This window comes from Prinia subflava, chromosome 2, assembly GCF_021018805.1.
Source record: "Prinia subflava isolate CZ2003 ecotype Zambia chromosome 2, Cam_Psub_1.2, whole genome shotgun sequence".
NCBI lineage: Eukaryota > Metazoa > Chordata > Aves > Passeriformes > Cisticolidae > Prinia > Prinia subflava.
In genome coordinates this window covers 26,852,228-26,876,170 of record NC_086248.1, presented here as the reverse complement: position 1 = coordinate 26,876,170, position 23,943 = coordinate 26,852,228, and the positions used below count along the sequence as shown (strand labels likewise).

General features: G+C 35.3%; 1 protein-coding gene across 1 annotated transcript in view; it reads left to right on the top strand.

The window, feature by feature from the left end:
• The window catches only part of EYS (eyes shut homolog), a 722,813-nt gene that overhangs the window by 259,358 nt on the left and 439,512 nt on the right, over positions 1–23,943 (top strand). Inside the window, exon 21 of the mRNA XM_063389422.1 lies at positions 8,281–8,402. Coding sequence (XP_063245492.1) covers positions 8,281–8,402 — 122 coding nt within the window. The remainder of the gene's footprint in view (positions 1–8,280; positions 8,403–23,943) is intronic.

Below are 23,943 nucleotides of genomic sequence, written 5' to 3'. Positions count from 1 at the left end.
TCTCCATTTTTGCAGTTGCCTTTTTTTTCTCTCTCTCTCTTTTCCTTCTAGGAAACTGTATCTATAAAATGGTGGCAACCCTTGGCAAATTAAAATCTGCCTCTTTTATTTCTTTTCCAACAGCCTTTTTATTAATTTTTTAAGTGACGTAGAATTTTAAGAAAAAAATCTCAACAGTAAACTCTCATTGATTTTTCAATTAAATAATTTGGATTTCAAAGGAGTGCTTGTACTTGACTTTTGGTGACTTATTTCTAAATTGTGTTATGCAACAAGTGAATTAGACTGTTGGACAGAGTTTATGCTTTTCCCCGAAATCATTGATTCTTATAACAAGATATTCTGAGACAATAAGTATTACAGAAATTCTCTTGCAATCAGAAGTTGCTATGAATTTTTCATTTGTAGATGTTGCTATCACTAGGTGACCCGGATAAACAGACTGATCCAAGTTTTTACTGTATGAACCAACTTCAGTAATGCCATATCAAGCAGTTGCATACTTTTAGTTTTGGTAATGGAAAGCTGTGGGTGAAGAAAAGGTGAAAAGTGCACCAAGATTTAGTTTCCAGTAGAGAGGATATGTATCAAACATAAACATTGAAAACACTGTATTTTTTCTTTGGTCTTGGAGTAAATTCAAGAAAATTGGGCCATGTTTAATGCCTCAAAATCTGGGGATACTGGAATTTCTGTTTTGGGAAACCCAACCTGTCTGGTTCCAGGCTCCCACTGTCCTTCCAGGAGCTGTGTCACTGGGCTCAGAATGACAAAACTCTTAACAGAAAAGATGCTGAACCTTCTCACATAGATATGCACATTACCTAGACATTAGCAACTGTCTAGATGTATGAGGTAAGTACAGGGGGAAGTTTCCACTATATTTTAAACTTCTGTGCATAGTGTTCTAATTAAAAAAGTAAAGAATTATGTCTTCTCTCTAAAACAAGCACAGCCAAGCCACAAGAGTTGCAAATTCAGGTGAATGTGGATCCACATTCTCATTCTTCCAAATGACTTTCCTGTAATGTGCTTTATTATAATGAAATATTCTATAAATTTAAAGTAGGGATGAGTGAAAGTTCAAAAGAGGAAACTTGACATCAAATAATATTTTGAATGTCTGAGCACTTCTAAGGATATTTAGTTTGAAGTATTTTTGGAACAGCCTGTTTCTTTAACTTTCCCCTACTTTTGAGCCAGAAGTTGGCAAAAATGACACTTTTGTGGTGATTGAAGTGTACTGATGTGATAATGGTTGTATGCTTAAGATCTAAATTTGAATGAGTTGTTATGAGGCAGGAGATAGCTTTGTTTTATGGAAACCAGTAGTTGTTCTTTGGTATTTTCTTACGTTATTTAAAAAGTTACCAGCTACAGCACCAGGTTTGTAATTCAAAAACAAGATGTTATTTCTGTACCTATACTATCAGTACCTATACTATTCCTCTGGAATATCACAGTTAATTCCCACAGCTCTCCTGTTACTGGAGATCCAGGGGCAAAGTGAAAGCTTTGGACAAGCTTTTAGGTGAGTCAGGTTCCTGTCAGTGCTTTGGTTTAACAGAAATGTGCTCATGACCTTTCACTAGTCATTGAACAATTGAGCTAAACGTCAAACCAGATACACCCATCAAAGGCTGATACTCAAATGTCTGTCACTAGCTGGATTAGTTATTTGGTTTATTTTACACAAACAAGCTAAGGCAGTTGTTTTTCATTAGTTTTTCTGTACTGTTCAGCACCTGTCATGTTGAAGATGGTTTGATTGGCATGTTTCCTCGTAAACTCTTTAGGACAGGAACAAAAGAAAGGTATAAACAGAATAAATGGCAAAAGTCAGGAAGCAGAGACAAAAAAAGACTTATCACCAATTATTAATTATGCAAGACTTTGGTTTGTTGTCATAAAATTTGTGGATACTAGATTGGGCCAGTATCAAATCTTTCTTTTTCCCCTTAATGCCTCCATCTTTCCTAAGAAAAATCTTTCCTTATTCACATCAACCACTTTTGAAACACTTTGACTGTAACATTTGTTTATATTAATGAGTTTTCTTAAATATCTCTTATCATCTTCTAATGTTCATATTTCTTGTAGCATCTCATAAAATAACATTTTGGATTTACTGAAAATTATAAAGTCACAGAGGTTTGGATTTGTTATTGAGTATTTTTCCATTTTCCTGCAAACATAATACCTACATAATGTTTAACATTGTCCATGCTCAAATGGAATATCTATGCCAATACTAGTAAAAACCATGTTGCATGGTTTTACTCAGCATGTAACAGATGAATCTCCACACAGAAAACTAACCCCAACAAGATTTACATTAGACTGTGAGAACTGTCATGTCAGAGCAGTGATGGAAATAATTGATTCAATTGTAAAGGCATAGGACAAAATTTATTTGCATGTTAAATATAATATGAAATCTAAAGTAATTTTAGGAGAAGCCTGTTACTAGCATTAGCTGTGATTCATTTTTAAGAGAACTAAACTTTCACCAAAATCCACTTTTACAAAAAGTGTCATTTTAAAATTATCAATATCAAATGCAGCAATAATGATGATTTTTTTAGCAAAGCACATTCTATGAAATGGTTGTGTATAGAGACCTGCAGTGCAAATAACAAGTGTTCCCCTTTAGGATCATTTCCTTTGTGGTTGCAAATTACAGTACAGTTCATTTACAGTTATAAATATGCAGCATGTCTACATACCAGCCATATTTTAAGCCAGAACTTGCACTGAATGAAAATGTAAGCTTCTCTTTACTACTGGTGTGCTATTAGATATGATGAAAATCTTACTTTTTTTCATATACTTATTAAATGCTTTTAATAGACACAGAATTATCACTATGCAAAGCAAAAACCCACTACGACTTACCAAATGTTACTTGTACCAGCTGTTTTAAATATGCTTTCTTGTTAATTTAACTTATTCATTATTTAAAATATTAGCGAGATAAGAAAATTAAAAGTGTTCTTTGTTTCTCCTGTCAGGCTTGCTTAAAATTTGAATCAAAGAAAATCTGGTTTATCCTTTATATGAGATGATATATAATGTATAATAACTTAGGGCACAAAAGAATGTAAGTGGTTTGGAAGAACAAATAAATAACAACATTTTCAAGATATTTTCAACATTTTTAAGATATAACTGTATAGGGAAAGATATATAAATAAAAATGGAGAATTTAGAAGTATTTAGAAATAACTAGCATTGCCTAATGCTACCTCAAATTCTTTAGATAGCTAGTACTTCATATTAAGTTATTTACTCTAGTATTTCATATTTTTAAGTGCTTAACACAAAACACCACATAGGCTTTGTAACTTACATAGCAAGAGTAAAGTAGAAAAAAGCCTTATTTTTTAATAAAGTGATAAATAAGAATCCATCAGTTAGTGATTCTAATAATAAGATTCAGTGATTCATTTTGGTGATTTTTAACTAATAATTTTATCTGAACCAATCACTTGTAGTACTGTTTAGAAATAAGATTTTTAATTGTAATTTTTTATCACTTCTGAATCTATGTTTCACACTTTTATCACATTATTCTTTTATGTCACTTCTTATAATCATTCTTCCAGTTAACATCAGTATTAATAATCGTATAGCAAATCTCATGGCACTTGGCCCCAGAGGTGTTTCTTTGCTGTGAGTTAAGCAATCTGATTATTACAGAGTTATTAACCAATATTAGAGCAAGCCATGTGTGTCTTCTAGACAAGCAACACAAGAACTTTCTTTGTTCAGAAGTCAAATTTCCTTAATTTGTGGAGCAGCATGGTTAATACATTCACCCTTCCTACAGCCTGTGAAGAACAGGTAAATAATTCATTATCAGGAGACAGAAAAGTTGTGTCTTTGCTGGGTCTTCATTCTGCATAAGTCTTGTTTTCACTCAGACTTCCATAGTAAAAATGAAAGTAAATGTTAAACCAAATGAAGATGAACAGATATCCTGCTTTTGTTTTGTTCTACTTTATTTTGTTTTGTTTTAAAACAAGCTTGCTTATTTAGGATACAAATGCAAACAGACTTGAACGAAAACAATGCCATAATGACAAATGGGAATCTGATTTTGTCAGTTAATATGTATGATTATGCAAATGGTTAAATCAGTAATAACCTAAACGTAAAGCCCTAAAGTAGCAACCCTTAAATTAACAAAAAGGGCTGCATAAATAATGTTAGGTTCTCAATATGGTTTAGGGCAATTGCAAATATGATTTCACAGATGCTTACATTTTTATGTTCACATTTATTTCACAAGGTTAAATGAACTGCTGTTAGCACTAACAAAATGAAGTTGTATGAAGGTTTTCTGTAGGGAAAAATGCCCTGATCCCTACAGACAAGAGTTTTGTTCTGAGTTTTCTACAGAGGCTGGAGTACATCTCCTGTTATGCGGCAATGCTAAGTAGTCTTACAATAGGTTCATCTTGTTTGGCCTTAATGGAAAAAGAGTTGCACCCCAAGAAATGATCTGGCAGAAGAACTTGGAACACACAGAATAAAGGGTGTTTCTATGCTTCCTTTTGTGTGTTTCTGTTTCCAGGTGATTTTTTTTTCTTTTGTTCTTTCTGTGAATTAAAAATTTTAAAATCCCCCCCAAAGTGCTCCAACTCTATGGGCATCTTTAAAAATTAAATTGATTCCATTGTTTTTTCTCTAGACATAGCAAACATATCTGGAGTATATATCTATATGATAAAAATTCTGTTCAACCTATATATACAGAGGAAAGGCTTGAAGATTTCCCCTGTTCATAATTCAGATCTTTGTTATGTGTGCTAACATTTTTCATTGCAGCTTCTGTTTACCAGATTTTCAGTTGCCATTTCCTAGTGAAGTAACATTGACTAGGACTTAACGAAATTCTTAATTCTTCATTTTACAGTGTTGGAGAAGGGAAAATATGCAAATGCTCCTAAACAGCACTTGCAACACACAGAGTTAATTGGACAAAGACCTTCTCACATGTATATGTGGTTCTGTGTGTGTGTGCAAGGGATCAGAAATATTTACATTAGCTGGTAAATCCACTGTTAAGCATACTGTACATAACATTCTCCTTAAGCATATTGTGCAAGGGTGAGCTATGTACAAAGAGTAACTATAGTGTTCATGCATTTATTCATGATAATGCATTCATGCATTTATTGTGTTCTTTAGAGGACAAAAAGATGATTTTCAGGAACTCAAAGGTACCTGCCTCCAGTGGATAATAATACATAGTTACAGTAAACAAAGGGAAACTACATATAAATAGGTATCTAATTCTATTCCTTCAGTCACTTGCTTGATCTACTTCATGCTTTCTACTATGCAGCATCCTGTCTGTTTTTGTTGTGGGTGTATGCTATGCTCCGACTGACAATCCCAGCTCTCTCAGCCTTTCCTCATCTGAGAGATGTGTCAATCTCTCAATAATGTTACTGGCTGGACTCTTTCCATCAGCTCCATACCTTTCTTGGGAGAGCCTACAACTGACACAGCACTAAAGGTGGCCTCCCCAGGGCTGAGTAGAGGGGAAGGATCACATTCCCCAGCCTGCTGGCAGTGTTCCTCCTAAGCAGCCTGGGATGTTCTTGGCCTTCATGGCCACAAGGGCGTACTGCTGACTCTTGTCCAACTTGGTGTCCACCAGGCCTCCCAGGTCCTTCTCTGTAAAGACTTGTATCTATCAAAACCTTTCTTATCTGCTCACATGTAGTTTATTGCAACCTTGCACTTTCAATTACTACTACTGTGTAGTTTTATTGTAGTAAAAAACTACTACTGTAGTTTTACACAGTATACTACTGTGTAAAACTACCCAAAAATTAAATAATGTGTAAGAAATTTTCATTTTTTCTGCACATATGCATGATATACATAAATGTGAGCAATGTTTTGTGCTTGATGTGACAATCCTTATGTAATGAAAAATCTGCAAAGAACAGAATTTTAGCATTTGATTGACAGATAGTTTTAGTGAGACTAGAAAAATACTGCTGCTTTCTAAACAAAACTGTTTGCAAGCCTCCTTTCACTTCTCATTTTGTAATCCATTTCTTGAAGAGATTTTTGGAAACAAGTTGTTATCGCACATTCCTAGAATAAATGAAAATCTAAGCTGACAATAGAACTGTTTTAAAGAAGTGTGTGATTGTCACTCATGGGTATGGATTAGTAGTGCTTATTTTTTCCCATTTGACACTGATAAATGTGCAGAGAATTGAGATATTTGGGTGTGGCTATTATCACAGATCACAGAATATTCTGAGTTGAAAGGGACATACAAGGATCATCAAGTCCAACTCCAAAGTGAGTAGCCCATATGGGAATTGAACCCTGGTGTTATTAGCACCATGCTGTAAATAACTGAGCTAATCCTGGGGTCAATATATAATAGGAAACACTAACATGTGGAATAGTAATGTAGTTTGTTTCAAATGTATTTTCTTCTTTCTTTCTTTGGCACAATTCGTAGCAAATTATTTTCTTTCCAAGTTCATCTCTCTGTATTACATTTTAAAATAACAAAATATTTTTACAAAGTCTTTGTCTCCTATCATAAATTTATTAATATTGGAAAAAACTTTTAGATCATCGAATCCAACTGTCAGTGTAGCACTGCCATGTTCACCACCAAACCATGTCCCCAGGTGCCACATCCATATATTTTCTGAACACTTACAAGGAGGGAAACTCAACCACTTCCCAAAGCACCCTGTTCCAAAGCTTGCCTTTGGAAAGCTTTGATATTCAAATCTTGCAGTTAATAAATTTTTCCTAGTATCCAACCTAAACCTCCCCTGGTGAAACTTCAGGCCATTTCTTCTTGATTTGTCACTTCTTACCTGGGAGAAGAGACTGACCCGTGTCCTGCTACAACCTCCTTTCAGGCAGTAGAAGAGCTCTCCCCTGAGCCTCCTTTCCTGCAGTGCAAACAACTCCTGTTCCTTCATTCACTCCCTCTAGGACTCATTTTCCAGACCCTTCAACAGCTCTGCTGCCCTTCTCCAGATTCAGTCTAGCACCCCAATATCCTTCATGTAGTGAGAGGTCCAGAACTGGATACAACACTCAAAGTGTGGCCTCAGCAGTGCTGAGCACAGGGGGACAATCCCTGCCCTGCTCCTGCTGGCCCCACTATTGCTGGCACAGGCCAGGATGCCACTGGCCTTCCTGGGCACCTGGGCACACTCTGGCTCATGTTCAGCTGCTGTCAAAAGGACCCTCCAGGTCCTTTTCCATAGGGCAGCTTTCCAGCCACTCTTACCCCAGCCCATGGCACTGCCTGGGCCCAAGAGCAGGAACCAACACTTGGTCTTGTTGAACTCCACACAACTGGTCATGTCCCATCAATCCAACCTGTCCAGACCCCTCTGAAGAGCCTTCCTACCCTTCAGCAGACCAACATTCCCACCCAACTTGGTTTCACATGCCCATGTTCCATGCTCTATCTTAACTCATAAAGATATCCTTCAATTTTATTTCCTGACTTTTAAGATTTGTCTCAGTGGATTTAGAACATCCATGTCACATAAATCATGGGTGTGCCCCAGGCAAGCATAGCAATGATGTTCACCAATGTGAGCACAAAACAAGCAGAATGAAGTTGGGAAAAATCACAAATACACTATGTACAACTTGGTTGGTGCAAAAGTTGACCAGATATAATAGAATATACATGTAAATAATTTCATCTGAAGTACTGGTATCAGTGGAGCTGTTCCACACTCCAGGACAATTATACTGAGTGTGACTTTAAATTGCTAACTTCCTTTCTTTTTTGTTATCTTTGCTCCAATAAAATATTTCAAGCTTTTAATTTGTCAGGAGAATGTAAGATTATCATTACAGAAAGGTCTGGGTCAACTGCTCAATCTGGACTCCCTTCAGAGTTCTGACTCTCAATTTATTATGTTTTTAAAGTGTATTAGAAAATTAAGTAATTTCCCTTTGCTATTTATAGGAAAATCATAGCCCATATATCTTTGAAACGTAATTGTCTCTGTTTCAAAATATCAATAACAAAACCCCTAAAATGCAAAAGTTATTTGCAGCCTCTAAATACCTGTAGATGTACCACAATGCTGGTACATTACACATTTCACCAGTATGCTGTGGCAATTTATGCACTCAGGTTTCAAAAAACTCCTAAAATTTTTTTGCTGTCCATTAATGTCTTCCAACAATTAGTAATAATATTTTTGTAATTGCATTAAAAATATGAAGAGTAACAGGTTGCTTATTTTACTTAATGTATTACAGAGATACCAGTGTGATTGCTTGCCTGGATGGGAAGGAAAATTTTGTGAAAAGGAGTCAAATGAATGTAATTCAGAGTCTTGTAGAAACAACGGCACCTGCATGGACCTTTTCAACAGCTATCGGTAAGCGTTGTGCCTCCTCCCTGCATGGTCACGTTCCAGGAAGGCCAGGCTCATGCATCCAGACATTGTGTTTCCCAGCCTTGGGAGGAAATGCTATCACACAAATGGGCAAACAAATTGTGTCATGGATACAGTGCTTCACTGTACTTTCATGAGAAGCTAGCAGATACAATTAACGGTAAACCGTAATAGAAAAAAAAATATATATATATATATAATTTAAAAAAAAATAGCAAGTAACCTAGTTTGGAACTGTATTTTTTCAAAGAAAACATAATTTCTCTTTCTGTCATATTTGCCCTATAAACACGAGAGATGATTTAAAGAGTAAAAGTAGTGATAGTGGGCAGTTGGATGAGGAGATCATATCATTGCTGCCACCTTGTGGCTTAAAATACCAACAAAATAGTAATTTAACTAAAATTTATATCCCCCCCAGACAAAGTATGAGGATTTAACACTAACCATATTAATTTTAACTTAAACACCAATCTTTATTTCATGCATGCATTTATGGTTTAAATATTATTTTATGTCAGTAGCATGAGGATTAGGATTCCAAAAACAATCTAGTAATCAGTTTCTGCTCCACAAAGCCAGGATTTGTCTATATTATGATGCCAATACCAGAAGAGTCCTGTAAATTCTTAATAGACATTGATGTGGCTGCATATAAAGCTCAGTGTAATAACTGTACATTGTACATAGTCTAGTTGCTGTACAGTGATTGTATTCCTGGTAATACAGACAATAATGAGAAAAGAAACTAACCACTGTTGACTGTGGAGAAACGATTCCCCAAAAACCAAAACATAACTAAGTTAAGTAACATTAGATATATATATATAATATTTTTAAAAAATTATTTTATGTTCAGAACTTCACTAAAATGGTTTGTTATGTCTAAATCTATTTTTCTGTGGTATTAAACTTCCTAATTTGGTAAGATATTTTTATTCTAATAACAGAAAGTGTAGCAATGTTGAGAAAACCTATGCAGATATTTTTAATTGCTTTTTTCCCACTTTTTAAACTCTATTGGAATGTAAAAATAATTGTTAAATATTTTAGTCTTTATGGTTCTTATCTTTCTGATGCTTGTAGTTCTTGATAGTCTACCACCCTCAAGGACAATTCTAGGTGAACAGATATTTTGCAGCCATGAATCCTCACCTTGTATTTTCCCAGTTTTTCCAGCCTCTAGAATATTATACATATTGCAGAAGGTAACAGGGCTTCTTCTGGTTTTACTCATAGCTGGGTCAGCTACTTAGGCAGAAATCCAAAGACTTCCTATTTTTTATTGAGAATCAAAATGCCCAAGAAGTACTTTTTCTGTATTTGGTAAACACTGAACTGATACAGAAAATGTTTACAAGAAAATTGATTTGAAGTGTAAGCACCAGATATATTTTTTCTCAGAGCTATTTCTCCTAGTTGACATAACAGAACAGGAAAATTAGACATACCATTGAATCATCATACACAAGGGGCAGGTTACACCAAACAAAACAACGTCTTGGAGATACCTAGAGTTGAAACTGACTCTGAGACTTGGCAACACCAAGGACAATTTGTACAGCTCAATGTTTTATTTTAATATTATTAAGCAGTTTCATTTCAATCATTAGAGCTGTCCTTGTTTGTACTCAGAGATGGTAAAAGAGCATAATTACTCTTAATTTAAAAAATGCTTTGGGTTTTATTACTTTTGCTAATACTTTTCTCTTAAAAGCTACAACAACAAGACAAAGTGTTTGTGTTATGGTAGCTAAGCAGTGGCAGTTACTGGTACCTGAACCTGAGGACGTCCAGTCATGTCTTTAAACTTTAATGTAGTTTTTTTAAAACTGGATTACAATTTTCATTGTATTGCAATTTTCTAAAAGAAACGATCATTGCAGTTCTTGAGCTGTGTTCAGGTACTGTTTTGGACAGGCATTAGTCTGGACCAAAGTCAGGCCAGCAAGTACTCTGAGAATGCATCAGTGATAGGCAATGAAGCGTTCTTGCCTGTGGCTGTGTTTTGGCACTGTTCATTTTCCTGCAGTAAGTTGAGCTGCTGGCAACAATACTCAAAATTTTCTGAATTTCTTTGAAATTGGCCACACCATGACTGGTATTTGATATCACTTAAAACTTAAACTAATGTAAGGGATAGATAAATATAACTTTCTTTTATGCTTTGATAATCTTCTTTAATTTACTTTCTCTTAAATATTTGCAAGTCCAGCTGAAAATATACTTAAAAAAAAGTAATTTATTTTGCAACAACTTAAAAATATATTTTTGTATAGGAAAAAAAGTGCGTATAATGTAAAGTTAAACATTTTCCTATCAAATTCAAATCTTTGATAAGACAATGATTATACAAAACATAATTACTAATTAAAAAATTCAATTTTGAGTTAATTTTCTTTATCTGTGTCTATTCATTTTTGAATCTTGAAATGAAAACTATCAGGCAAAACTGACTTATCAACAAATCTGTCACACTGAATACCTTTATTTTTTGGATTCTATCATAGAAAAATAAATTACATCCAAAAAGGAAAAAAGAAAATAAAGCTGTCTTTGATGCATATTTTTATTTTTAAAAATCAGGTAAGAAAGATACTGAGCCAGTGGTCAAGCTTGAATTGTTGGATGTGAATAGTTTTCAGTATGTCCCATTTCATTTGACTTAATTTTTATATTCAGCTGCTAAAATGAGAAATATCTTTTCCTTCCTTCTCAGTTTTCAGTTTGGCACATGGCAAATTAATTTAGAAAGTTTTCATGCACATATTTCACGCATATATTTCCACTACCATGTGACTTTAATTCTCATGATAACAAGAAATCTCAAATTATGGCTCTGAACATTTATGAACAGACTCATCTAGTATCAGCAGAATTCTTTATTTCTTCTCTATTGTATTGATAATTCTGAGGTTTAGCCCTAGTAACATCAAGCCCTAATTAAAGCCCCTGTGTCTCCTTTGTTGTTACCAACTTTTGAGTGAAAATCAATTCAACTCTTCTTGCCAAATAACAGGCAACAATTTTATAGATGAACTGGAGTTTCTAATGATGCAAAATAGTTTGGAACTTGTCTGTAATCATTATGTTAGAACTTGGAGAATTAATCAATCTTTCCAAAGTACTGAGTTCTTTCTGTATATTCACATTGAAATCCAGATTCATTTTGTCAGTATTTATTGTTGAGATTTTATAAAGAACAAAACAGATGCCTTCCTGCTGTTTTTCTGTTTATGGCATACAAACAGACTTCTCCATACTAAACTGGAAATTAGACCTACCTAAGCATATTTTCTTATGTCATTTATCTATCTTTTAAGTTTAATGATAGGTTTAGTGTTTGCTTCAGTTGAGTACAGAAAAGTTATTTTTTGTCAGCACTTGAATCCATACACTAAGATGGATGGATGGATGGATACCTTTTTATAATCTCAGTGTAAACTGAAATCTAATGCTTCATGCTATCTTATTCTCTCTTGATATTTTACTTTTCCAATCAGGATCCCTTGCTATTTTTTGTTGTTTGGTTGGTTGGTTTGATTTTATTTAGAGACAGACATTTTTCTTGCCTGCTCATTCTTAGCCTTGATATCATCCTTTTGGCATGTTTTCTTATATCCTGTTTGTGCAACTACATCACAGGTCACCATTTATCCCTTCACAGTTATGGATATGATAAACTTGGTTGTGTTATAAAATGCTGAACCCTCTCCTTTCCTCTAAGTTCTACAAAGATGAAAGTTGTAACTGCCAATGTCACCTTAAAATTTGAGGCTCAAGTTCCTTAAGCAGTTCTTAGAAATTATTGCTGATGTGTGCAAAAAACTTGTTTGTATTTAAATGCTCTCCATTTAAACTCTTTTGTACTTTATCCTGTCCTATAAGAAGCCATAGTTTTCCTGCCCCACTTTAGATTCCAGATGAAAGAATCATTGAGGAGGATATTTTGAGTGATTTCAGATCATCCCAAACTGTGCCTGTCTTCTTTAGCAATGCTTCTTCAATTAGTAACCATGCCATGATCGTCTTTCTTTGTCTTTACTTAGATAATGATTTATGCCAGCTGACAATTTGGATAACCATACTGTCAACTAGAATTATACTTATCCGGCCTCCTTGTCCCTATTTTCTCAGTACATTTTCAAGCATAACATCTTTCCCTATTGCTTCCCTCTTTGCTCCTTGGCATCTGAAGCCACATCTTTTCAGAGTAATAAAATAGTTTTTCCTTAGTGTGACCTGTCCTAAGCTCTTATAGAAAAGACCAGTCTTAAGTCATTAGGATATATTCAGTGTCATGCATACTTTAATTGCAGTACTGTTGCAGAAAATCAGCATACTGTTTTGGTTCTTTTCCCCCTTCTGGAAAGGATTTATTTTGAAAAGCAAAGACAAAATCAGCCTCTGCATTTTCTCAGAAATATGCAAGAATTGCTCTGTGCTGTGTTGTAGAAGTAGGTGATTCCTAAGTTTGGGATGTGTAAATATCTGAAAGATCTACAAGTAAAAGCATGCCTATTTACACAGTGTATTTTAAAGATATGCTTACCTCTAAATGAATGACTTTTAAACTATCATGGAATTCTAAAGGAAGTCACGACATGATTATAATTTTAATGCTATGTTCAGTGTGCCTTCTGTTTTTACTCACACTCCTTTTAACTACTGCTATTCTCCTCCTTAATGTTTTCCCCCAAAAGCAAGAAGCAGCTTTTCCCATAAATGGGTTTCACCTTGGTATTTAATGATCCCAGTTGCCAAATACGAAAGCCTTTTTTTTGCAGTCAGGATCACTTCTCTGTCATTTCTTCAGTATTCTTTGGCCAACTCTTCCTCTCTTTCTGTAGAGACATTTCCCAAAATGTTTGTCTGTTGCATTTCTGACTTGTCGTTCATTCAGAGCTGTAGGGTTTTTTTCATCCTAGTATCAAGTTGTGTGTGTATTTCTTACTCAAAACCATCTTTAAAAGATTTATATGGACAGCCAGGAGATTTACTAATGAATTAGGCTAAAGAAATGTGTGAAAGCACAAACAAGTGTTTCCTCCACAGCTAGCAAGTGTTTTATCGCTCCTCTCTGATAATTCTACTAACAACTGGAAATGTGTAGTGTGCCTCTTGTTCGCTGCAGTGAAATGAGCTTTAGGGTTTCTATTGCCTTTAGCAAACAAGAAAATATTGCTGTGCCACCTCAGCAGCATCTAACAAACAGTTGCTGACATTATGCACTCCTTAGGGCATATTTTAGCCATAATTCGACAATCTTCTCAAAGAACAAGAATATTTTTATTCAAAATCCCAATAAAACATTAGAATTCAAAACAAAACACAGTAAATACCTGGAAAATACCTCCCCCCTCCAAAATTAGCTCATCAACTTTTTCTTCCTGGGCAGTAGAATTGTTCCACCTGGTATATTTAATCATTTGGTGACATATCTTAAATAAATGTTTTATAACGTATTTTGTTTACAAACACCCAGAGAGACATCAAATGATCACTTGATAGGCTCACTGGTTAAATGGAGGGATGTAAACCAGTTTCTAAAATAGTAAGGTACCTCAAGCATAGCTTTGAGAGTGTGTGAAGTGTAATATAAGTTACCCAAATTCATCATTGCTGTAGGGCAGATAAACAGTTTCACTGCAAATAATGTACATAAGCAGAGCTAACAAACAAAGCAGTTTGCACAGCAGTTTATGGGCTCTGCTAGGTTTCCTGGGAACTCCTGGGGTCATCAGAGGACTGCTGTGAATTTGGAAGAGCTTCAGGGTGCCTAGTGTTCCCCAGAAGGGATAGCCACAGAAAGCTGTGACCGCTAACAAGCTGTAGCAGTGTCCCACAAGCTTTGTTGCCAACTTTTCTTGATTTATGGGGACTTCAAGCTTTTTGTTTCCAGCTGACTCCACATTAAGGACAGCCAAGTACACTTTCAGCAAATGCTAGAGAGAGTGTATGCAACTGACAAGCCCAGAGCACAGCCAACAGTGTAGAAGGGGCCAGAAATCCCACTGCAGACACTCTGTGCTTAGATAGTGAGGTGCTGCAGGACACTGCCACTGACCATCCACAGGAGGAACTAGATCAGCCCATTGGAGACCTCAATCCAGACTGAGCCCCTCAGGGAGGATGCAGTTCTGTTGGCCTGGAGCTGCAGAAATGTCTGGAATCTCTTGCTGAGGTTCCAGATGATAGTGTCCTTTCCTGGAGGAAGCATTTGTATGCTGGAGGAGGATCTGTGTGCCAACTAAAGAAGCTTCAGGAGGCAATTAGCAGTCTGTGAAGCTGAGATGGGGACAATATGCTCTCCAAGATCCTGCAAATACATGAACGTGAACTCACAGATATAGTAAAGGAGAAACAGGAAGAGTCTTTGCATAAGATTTTGGAAATGGAGACCCCAGTTACAATGAAGGCTAGAAGCTTGTAACCTTCACAACAGGGTGAGGGTTCCTGTCCTGTCTGAGCTCTGCCACTACAGAGTAGGCGCAGTGACCCAGCACCAGTGCATGATCTAGAAGCTCTGTCCAGTGAAGCATTTAAATCAGCTAAACCTGAGTCATGAGGCAACACCAGAAGGAAGCATAGGTGATGGCAAACACTGGGACACCCTGCTGGAGGCTCTTGATAGGAGATATCACAAGCTCTGAGGGAAACGGCTCAAGTCCTTGTGAGGCCACTCTTAATTATCTCTAAAAAATCTTGATGACAAGGAGAGGTTCCTACGGATCAGAAGAAAGGTTATGGAAATACATCAGAGAATGGAATGGATAAAGGAAAAAAAAAAGAAAACTAGGAATGGAGAATGTGACTGCTACTTTCAAGAAAGGCAAGAAGGAGGAACTGGGCAACTGTGAACCAGTTAGCCTTACCCTGGTCCATGGAAAGGTGATGCAGCAAATAACCCTTGAAAATGTTTCCATACACACAGTGAAAAAGAATGGGCTCAGGAGAATGGTTTCACAAAGGGGAAAGCATTCCTAATGAGAGCATTCAATGAGATGACTGTCTTTACAGATAATGAGAGGACTGTGGATGCTGTTTCTCTTGACCTTAGCAAGACTTCAGACACTACTACAACATCCTCGTAGGCAAAACTCACTGAATTGCTGGAACAAAGACCATATTCAACATCATTCACCCCCTCATCACATATTATGTAGCAGTGATATTAAAACTGAAATTCAATGGTTTGTCTTCTGTAGCTACAGTTCTGGTCAAAAACAAAAATGCTGCCACCACAAAGTAATCTTGGGTGGGATGTGATGATGTATGGGGTGGAGAGAATTAAAACTAGAATGGATAGAAATAAGGTGGGCAATGCACACAAAGAATATCTGAAAAAGTTTTCAAGACAGATTTCACTACCTCATTATTTCTAATCCTAATATTATAATGATTCTATTGCACATGATACATAATAGAATCATTCCTGCTTGTTCTTTTGCCCTTCTTTTAGCTGCTCCTTTAAAGAACAGTCACGTTTTTAATGTGGAAAACCTTAATAAAATAGGAAGTCTAAACAAGCAAATAAACAAAAAATGCTGCTGACACTTTAAAAATGGCTCATTAGAAATGAATGGGAAAACCATCTGTCTTTGTTAGCTACAGATTAGATATTTCATGCATCAGCAGTGTCTAATACATGCACAAAAGAACAAATTTTTTCTAGGATTATGGGCATTGCTGCTGACATTATATCCTTTTGAACCATGGAGAATCAGTAATAAACAGTTCCACATAAAAGGACAGGGCATGGATCCCATTCTCATTACTATGAAAACTGTACTTTTTCCTTCGTTTTGAAAAGTCGTTAGTAAAATCTACGTTTCATTTCTTGGAAGAGATTCCATCAGTTTCACAGACATTGTTCCTTTTTCCTATGTTCATTAAGCAATTCTAAAGTGGTCAAGGGTCAAAAATTTTGCAAATTAAATGTGTCAGTTTTAATGGCAAGATGTTACATGTGTTTATTTCATCTTGAAATCACTTCACACCCAAAAGGATACCAAGTTTCATTTTCAACTATGAGGCATTTTCTTTTGGAGTAGAGAATTATTTTCAGAGCATAACAGTCACAATATCTTTCTAAAACAATAGAATGGGATAGGAATTACAAAATTGGTTTTGGAGAAGAGCATTACTGTAGATTTAGAAAAACCAATTTTGAAAAAGTGTAAGTTATTTGGCTAAAAAACTGTTGCATCTTAGAAATAACTGCTTATATTTGACAGTACAATATGAAACATATGCACACATGTAAAAATTATACATTAAATGGTTCTAGTATAAGTAAACTATAGTAAACTATACAATTAGAAAATCAACACTGACTTCCCCACCACTTTCTATGGGTAATAAAATTTTAGTTAATTTTCTTTTTGGATTTGTCTAGGATTTACAGTGTGTGTTCTGTTAGATCAATAGAAGCATCATAGGAGTTTATTTAAACTGCAATTACAGATTGTACACTGTTACAGGTCCTCTATAAACCAGTGCTCACTCTACAGCAATAGCAGGCAGACTAATGCAGGAACAGTAACCATTGTTATTTCTTCTACTAAATGTCAGTTTGGATATATGAAAACAAAATCTATCAGAGTTATAAAAGTGAGCCTTTATCTTTGAAGGTCACAGGTGGAGAAAAGAGACCGCAAATACAAAAATCACAGCCCTCTATGAGCATCCATAAGCATTGTTATATGTAGGTCTCTTGGGCTTGTTCATTCCCTGTCTGGAAGGGACAGTCATAAAATTTTCATAGGTTTGCTCTATTGAAATAACTCAGTGAGACACCCATAGAAGAAAGTTGGATTGTTTATATTACAGTAGATATCAAGGGTAGATAAAGACATAACTGACTCTTGGAGATGAACTGAAAATAATTTTTGTTGTTTGCTTTTATAGCTTATATCAGAACAATAATCTTTATAAGGACAAAGATATTTTTTGAGATACTATTTGCCAGGACATGACAAGTCAAATTTGGTTTTGTAACAGATCTGCAGTAGAGAAATAGCTACCTCATGTGTGACTGCAGTATTTGAGCAGTGAAGATGTATTTATTTGTTTGCTTCTCTGGTTTTTTTATAACTTTGAGAAATACTGTCTGACTTGAAGATGCTTAATTTTCTTTTTTTTACTATTTATATGCCTGGAATAGTAAAAATATGGGGTTTTACTATTTATATGCTCAAAATTGCATATAAATATGCTATATTTATATGCAAAGAGTGCAAACACTGAAAAAAATTCAAGGGTTTACTCATATAAAAATTCTTTGGCTAATCTAATCAAGATCTGAGTTAGGTGCTCTTTGGTAAATGTAGTCTTGAAAGATGAGATGTTACTGCCTCTGTTACTTTTTTGAGGTTACAATCCTCTTGCACTATTAGGTGAATGGTAAGAGATTATAATTTGGCATATTAATGAAGGTCAGTTTGTGCAAACTCCTTTTTCTTTTCTTACTCTTATTCTAATAACAAATGTGAAAACATAGACATCCATCTCTGCTTCTAAATCTATTTACAAAGTATTTTCTAGACTACCACTATTAATTATGACACTCTCTAGCCTTCCCAAAAGTTTTATTTTCTATAGGCTCCTTGGAAAATCTGAATTTATAACGTTAAAGTTACTATGACTGCTGCTGAGTGTTGAAAATATTTCAATAGTTCTCTTCAAATATATAAATATAGATACTATGTGGTTAAGCAATGTCAGGATGATCTCATATATTCTGCCATAATAAATACAATATCTATCCTTGGTTATTAGTTTTTATAGGCACCTGATTGGTTCTGAGCATAAAGTATTCAATGTCTTCTATATTTGGAATAATTTTTTTCAAAAAGGAAAAAAATACTTTAATCCATTTGTTCAAATAAATGTTTTCTTATATCCTTTCTTTTAATCTTGGATCAGATAATGCTTTGATGTCAGACTGAGCCATAGAAATATTGTTTCTTCTATGAGTCTCTTCCTTGAAGTAGACCCTAGGTAAAGATCAACCAACAGTTCTGAAAAATTTTCCTTAGAAAATTGGAAACATTCCCCCCTCTGCAAAACTGTTGGAGACATCTTGCTTAAATGATTTACAGAATTCAAAAACTGCAATATGAAGGAGACAAACATTGCTTTTCTCATCCACTCATATCATTACACAGAGGTCATTTTCACAGACTTCTGAATTGGTGTGCATTGTGTTCAATTGTTTCTCAGGTCAAATTCTCCAAATGTCAAGGTAATCTGTCTTCATGGTTAGAATTGTATTGTTTGGGTTTCATAAAATTTCAGAGTTGGTGCATGTTACCTAGGACTTCATGTTGCTATGCTAATTATCCCTAATAAAGATTGCAATTGTTATCACCTTTATTTGGCCTTTTTTGATTGCCTGTGGTGGAGGGAACAGATCAGGAAAAATCTCTTTTACTTCCCCTGAGCAAAAGTCCCTTCTACTGTGAGCACTCTAACCAAAGATTTCATTTTTCTTTTCTGTAATCAGTGCCATCTCTGTATATGGGGTGAAGAGCTTTGGGGTCAATTGACAGAACGACTGCTGCATTGCTAAACTTCCCAAATTTAACAAATGTTTCTCCTGGAGGGACTGTTACCTGCATTCGGGTGATAGCTTCTACTTTTTCAGTGCAACATTTTTCTTCCTTTCAGATTTCTCAGGTCAAAGAGGACTTGTCTCAAAATCAATACTAAAATACTGTAAGAGTTACCTGTAACTCTCAGAAAATATCAGAGCAATAAAAACTGAGAAAAGGCATTGAGCTGCTTTCCATAAGAACTAGGCTCTTTACACTGCAATCTTGAGCAGAGGAAGAGATTTCCAAGGGGAAATAGTGCCGAATATACCAATTTCCACAGGTGCAGCAATAAACCTAGTTGTCATCAAAGACCAGCATTAAATTAAGAAAGAGGAACACAAGTAAACAAGCAATGAGGGAGATGGATGCCTTTTATTCAAAATCCTTGAAAGATGGAGAGTCATCCAGATAGCTGATTTATTCAACATATGAGTCTAACAGATTAACTTGCTGTAACTCTTGCAAGCCACATGAAAACTGATTCCCTCTGATTCTTGAAAGAATAAAATAATACTTCTGTCTTTTCTCTACCAAAGTGAATCAGTACCATCCAAGATATTGGAGACAGATCATTTATTTACTTACTGTTTATGGTAGCATTGATTTACTGATGCTCTGTTTTCACAAATTAAGTTTTCTCTTTCACAAATCTTTAGAGAGGTGCTGCCTGTTAAAAAGGCTGCAAATTACAAATATTCTTTCCGATTGCATGGTGAAATCCTGAATTACCTTGTTGCTGCTCTAATGACTGTTGTTCCAGTGAGGGATGAAGGGTAATAGGCAAGGAATGCAATTCGTGGTGCTAGTCACAAGAGATGGTAAGATAAAAGGGAATTTATGTCCTTTTCCCTTTGCATTTTGTCAGGAGCAAAAGGAAGTCTAATGTGGGTCTAGTTAATAGAGGATGTTATTCAAAAGAGCAGCTTCACATGCCAAAATGCATATGCATATACATATGTATGTAAATGCATACATACATATACATACACATGGAACACAAATTTAAAAAGACCTTTCTTTGTCTTCACCCAGTGTCATGTGATAACTTGCTAAGTTGTATTCCAAAATTTTCATATTATTATGATACCCTTTTTGTACGTCTTAGTACGTTTGGGAGATGGGAGTTCCTAAATTTTAAGGCATGATTCCATATTTTTAAATATCGTTATAGTTTATTTTTAAAAACTAGAACATGGTAAACAGTTTTTCTAGCACCTTAGATAATAAAAAACCCCTGTAAAGCAAGAGTAAAAAATGCACCCAAAACGTGAGAGTAACTTTTTTGTGTTTTTAAATTAATTTCTCTTGCACCTAAAACAGGAATTTAAGTAGGCAAGACTGATGGGAAGGAACTTCAACAATTATTTTCCCCATGGTCATGGTCTATGAATGAGACTGTTGATACCAAACCATGTTTTATTTCTGGTTCCAAACCATATTGCCCAAGTGATCCTCCCATATGGCAGCAATAATGTTCAGTTTTACTTATTACAGTTTTTACTAATTTTGTTGTCTTTCTTGATTAAAAGTATTCAAAGTATTCAGTACTTGTGTTTTTAAAACAGAAACATTCCTTTTAATGAGACTGTTTTAGTAGTGATTTTTAATTATTTTAATGTTTAGCAGCTGAAACAGAAAATGGAATTTCATCTGGCCTTGTAGATAGGACAAATTGCTATTATTCTTACTGAGATAAACAAGGAAATAGTTTGATCCAAAAAGAAAATGAGTGTGTACCTCATCTCTGGGGTCCAGTAGTCTGGAAGTTGCATCCAGTCTGATATAAGATGTATCATATATTCTGGTTAGGAAAAGGGAAAAAAGAAAACAGCAGCATGAAAAAAAAATTTGAGTTGAAGGTATAAATACCTTTTGTAGCATGTAAAATTCTGTTCCCTGCAACAGGAACGTGTGCATTGCAGCTGAAACAGAGCTTAAAGCAAAAGCTGAAATATAGCTTGCTGTCTCCTTAAGCTGAATGTTACCTTATGGTTGTGTGAACTCATAGCTTCAAATAGAGGATTAAGGAAGAAATACATGGAAAACAAACAAATACAACTTTCTCTATCTCTTCCTCTAAAATGTGTTTGTTTGGGTACTGTTACGAAATGGAAGAATATGAACAGAGAATTATGGGAGAAAAGTATACAGAACAAAGAAAGTATATCTTAAGAATGAGAAAAATAACAGCGATTAAAAGTCTGGAGCAATTGAACAGGAATGAAAACTACATAAGCCCTTTGAAGGCTTTATGTGTGCATCAAAAACAGAAGACACACTCAGACACTATTAGAGAAGCAGAAACTTAATCTTTTTATCTCTTCCCAAAAATACACTTTCCAAATAATTTCTCTCCAGTTTGGGGTCAACATCCATGCATGTCTGTTATTACCTGGTACCATTCCCCAAGTATTTCATCTATGTTTTCTTAGCCACCACTTCAGATTCAATTTGTAGACTGCAGGTGGTGTACATACTTCCCATAAGCCTATGGTATCTACATTTCAGTTAAATTAAAAAATGCTATGTGTGTGTATGACAATGTTTTTTTCCCTAATTTTATCTTTATATCCTTATTCTAAAAGCTAATAAAGGCAGGTGGACTTTCTTTTAAGTATAATTTTTGAAATTTATATTCACCTATCAATGATGGACAAACTGGTCTGCTTACTTACTGATTAATTCTTTGGAAAGAGCTACATCAGCCAATTCCCTCAGGCCCCTGAGGTGCATCTCATGGAGTTCCATGGACTTAGGGATATTTAGGTTCCTCAAATCTGACCTTCTCCTAGGATGGGAAGGACTTCAGTCCCCCACTGCCTAGCATGAGCTTCAGAGATATGGGAAGTGAGATTAAAAGTAAAAACTGAGGCAAATAAAAATGTTGAATATCTCAGTCTTCTCATGTTGGTTGTTCTCCTGTCTTTATTGCAGAGGTACATTTTTTTAACCTTACTTTTGTAGCAAACATACCTGTAATTCCCTTCTTATTCTTTGCAGCTCTTGTCAAGTTAAGCTCAAAATGGGCCTTAGCTTTCCTAATGGCAGTCCTACATATGCAGACAACATCCCATATTCTTCCCAGGATAAATGTCCCTTATTCTTCACCTGTGCATTTCTTTTTTACACTTCAGTTTACCCAGGAGATACTTACTAAGGCATGCTGGTCTTCTGTGTTCTTTACCTGAATTCTTATATGTGGAAATCAAGAACTGTGCTCTAAAAATATATATTATATATATATAAATAATATACTTTGTATTAATATATTTTTTTAAAATATATATTCTTAAAAAGCTGCCAGCTTTGTCGGATCTTTTTTTCCTGAAGGCAGTTTCCTAGGGCATCTCGTGGATGCAAATGCTGAAATCTAATCTAAACTGCTAATCAACTGAAAGTTTCCTTTCCTAAAATTCAGGGTCCTGACTACTCCACTGCTGTCCTATATCCCTCAAGATTTTTAATTCCCTCTGAGCATAAGCACTGCAGCCCAGGTCAATGCTTTCTCTAATTAGTCCATCAGTGTCACATTTGATTGGTTACAAATGGAAAGCTCTAGGAAAAAAGTAAGGAATGAGTAATGGTAATGGTAGTAAAGGCAGGCTCAATTAATTTAGAGGAGAGGAGGAGAGGCATAGGTGAAAATATGAGGAGACCCTCTAGGGGTGACATATGAGAGCAGAGAACTAGGAGAACAAGAAGAACTTCAGAGATAAATTCATGACAGCTTTTGCAGGTTGAAGCTGGTGAAACAGATCTGGCAGTTGTCTGTGGAACAAAGAACATATTAAACTTCCAGAGTATGAAAGACAAAAAAAAATGTAGGAGGAATGAAAAGATAGAAACATGAATATTTGAAACCTTTATAGTGACTGGAAGTATATGTCCTCGGAGCTTTGAGGTGTGTGTTGGTGCCCTAAACTTCAAGCTGTGCATGTATTGAAAGCAAGCTCTTATTTCACTACTTCAGATGATCCAATAGCCTCTAGCTTACAACGAACAAATTTGTCACTGAGCACTGTGGTTTCTCAGGCTGTTACTTGATTTGACTGAATGCACTAAACAAGGTAAAACCTTACTGTAGAGTGGCCCACTGTTGCATGTATTGCATGGCTATCAGGCTGACCTAAACTTCGCTGAATGTCTTGCCATTTCTCACCAAGAACTTGTCAAAGAGGCAGTTGAATGACTCTGTAGCTGAGGGTTCAGTTTAGGATTCCTGTTGCTTTGACTGAACACTGAGGAAGAAGCAGTTCTGGTGCTTCTTAAATATTGCAATTTTGTCTGCAAAACCACCTTTATCTGTGGCAAGGATAAGTGCTCTGATTGATATTTTTTGAAATGTTTTTACACAGAACACTAAAAAGACAGGTTTCTTGTATTTTTCTACTGTAAAGTAAGAGGTCTAAAGCAAAACACGGCTTCTTCTGAAATTTGTTCTGATCTGGAATATTCATCTACACTACTGCTTATCACAGAATACACTGAGTTGGACACAGACCTGAGAAAACTCAAGTTATACCTGTTTTGAGAAGGAGTCTAGATGAACCTCAGAAACTTTTTTTCAAAATCAACAATTCAGGTATTCTTAAGACTCATTCCTGTTATTTCCTTAAAACCTTTAAGGTAGAATATAAGGCAGATGATATAGATGTATTTCACTGGAATGTGAGAAGTAGAAAGGGAGTTTTCAAGCAGGTAAGAACTAAATTTAATACTTAACTCATCATATAGAAACAGAGGAACTTCTCTGGATACAACTCATCACTATAGTTTGCTCTTTTTAATTTTGACTTTAATGTTAAAACAGGTGGTAAAATGTAAAACCATGAACACAACTTGTGTATTTTCACTGCCCTCTCCTTTTGTTTCTATAGAAAGCTTTTCAATTTATGGAGAGATGTATGAAAAGCCAAGAGATAAGA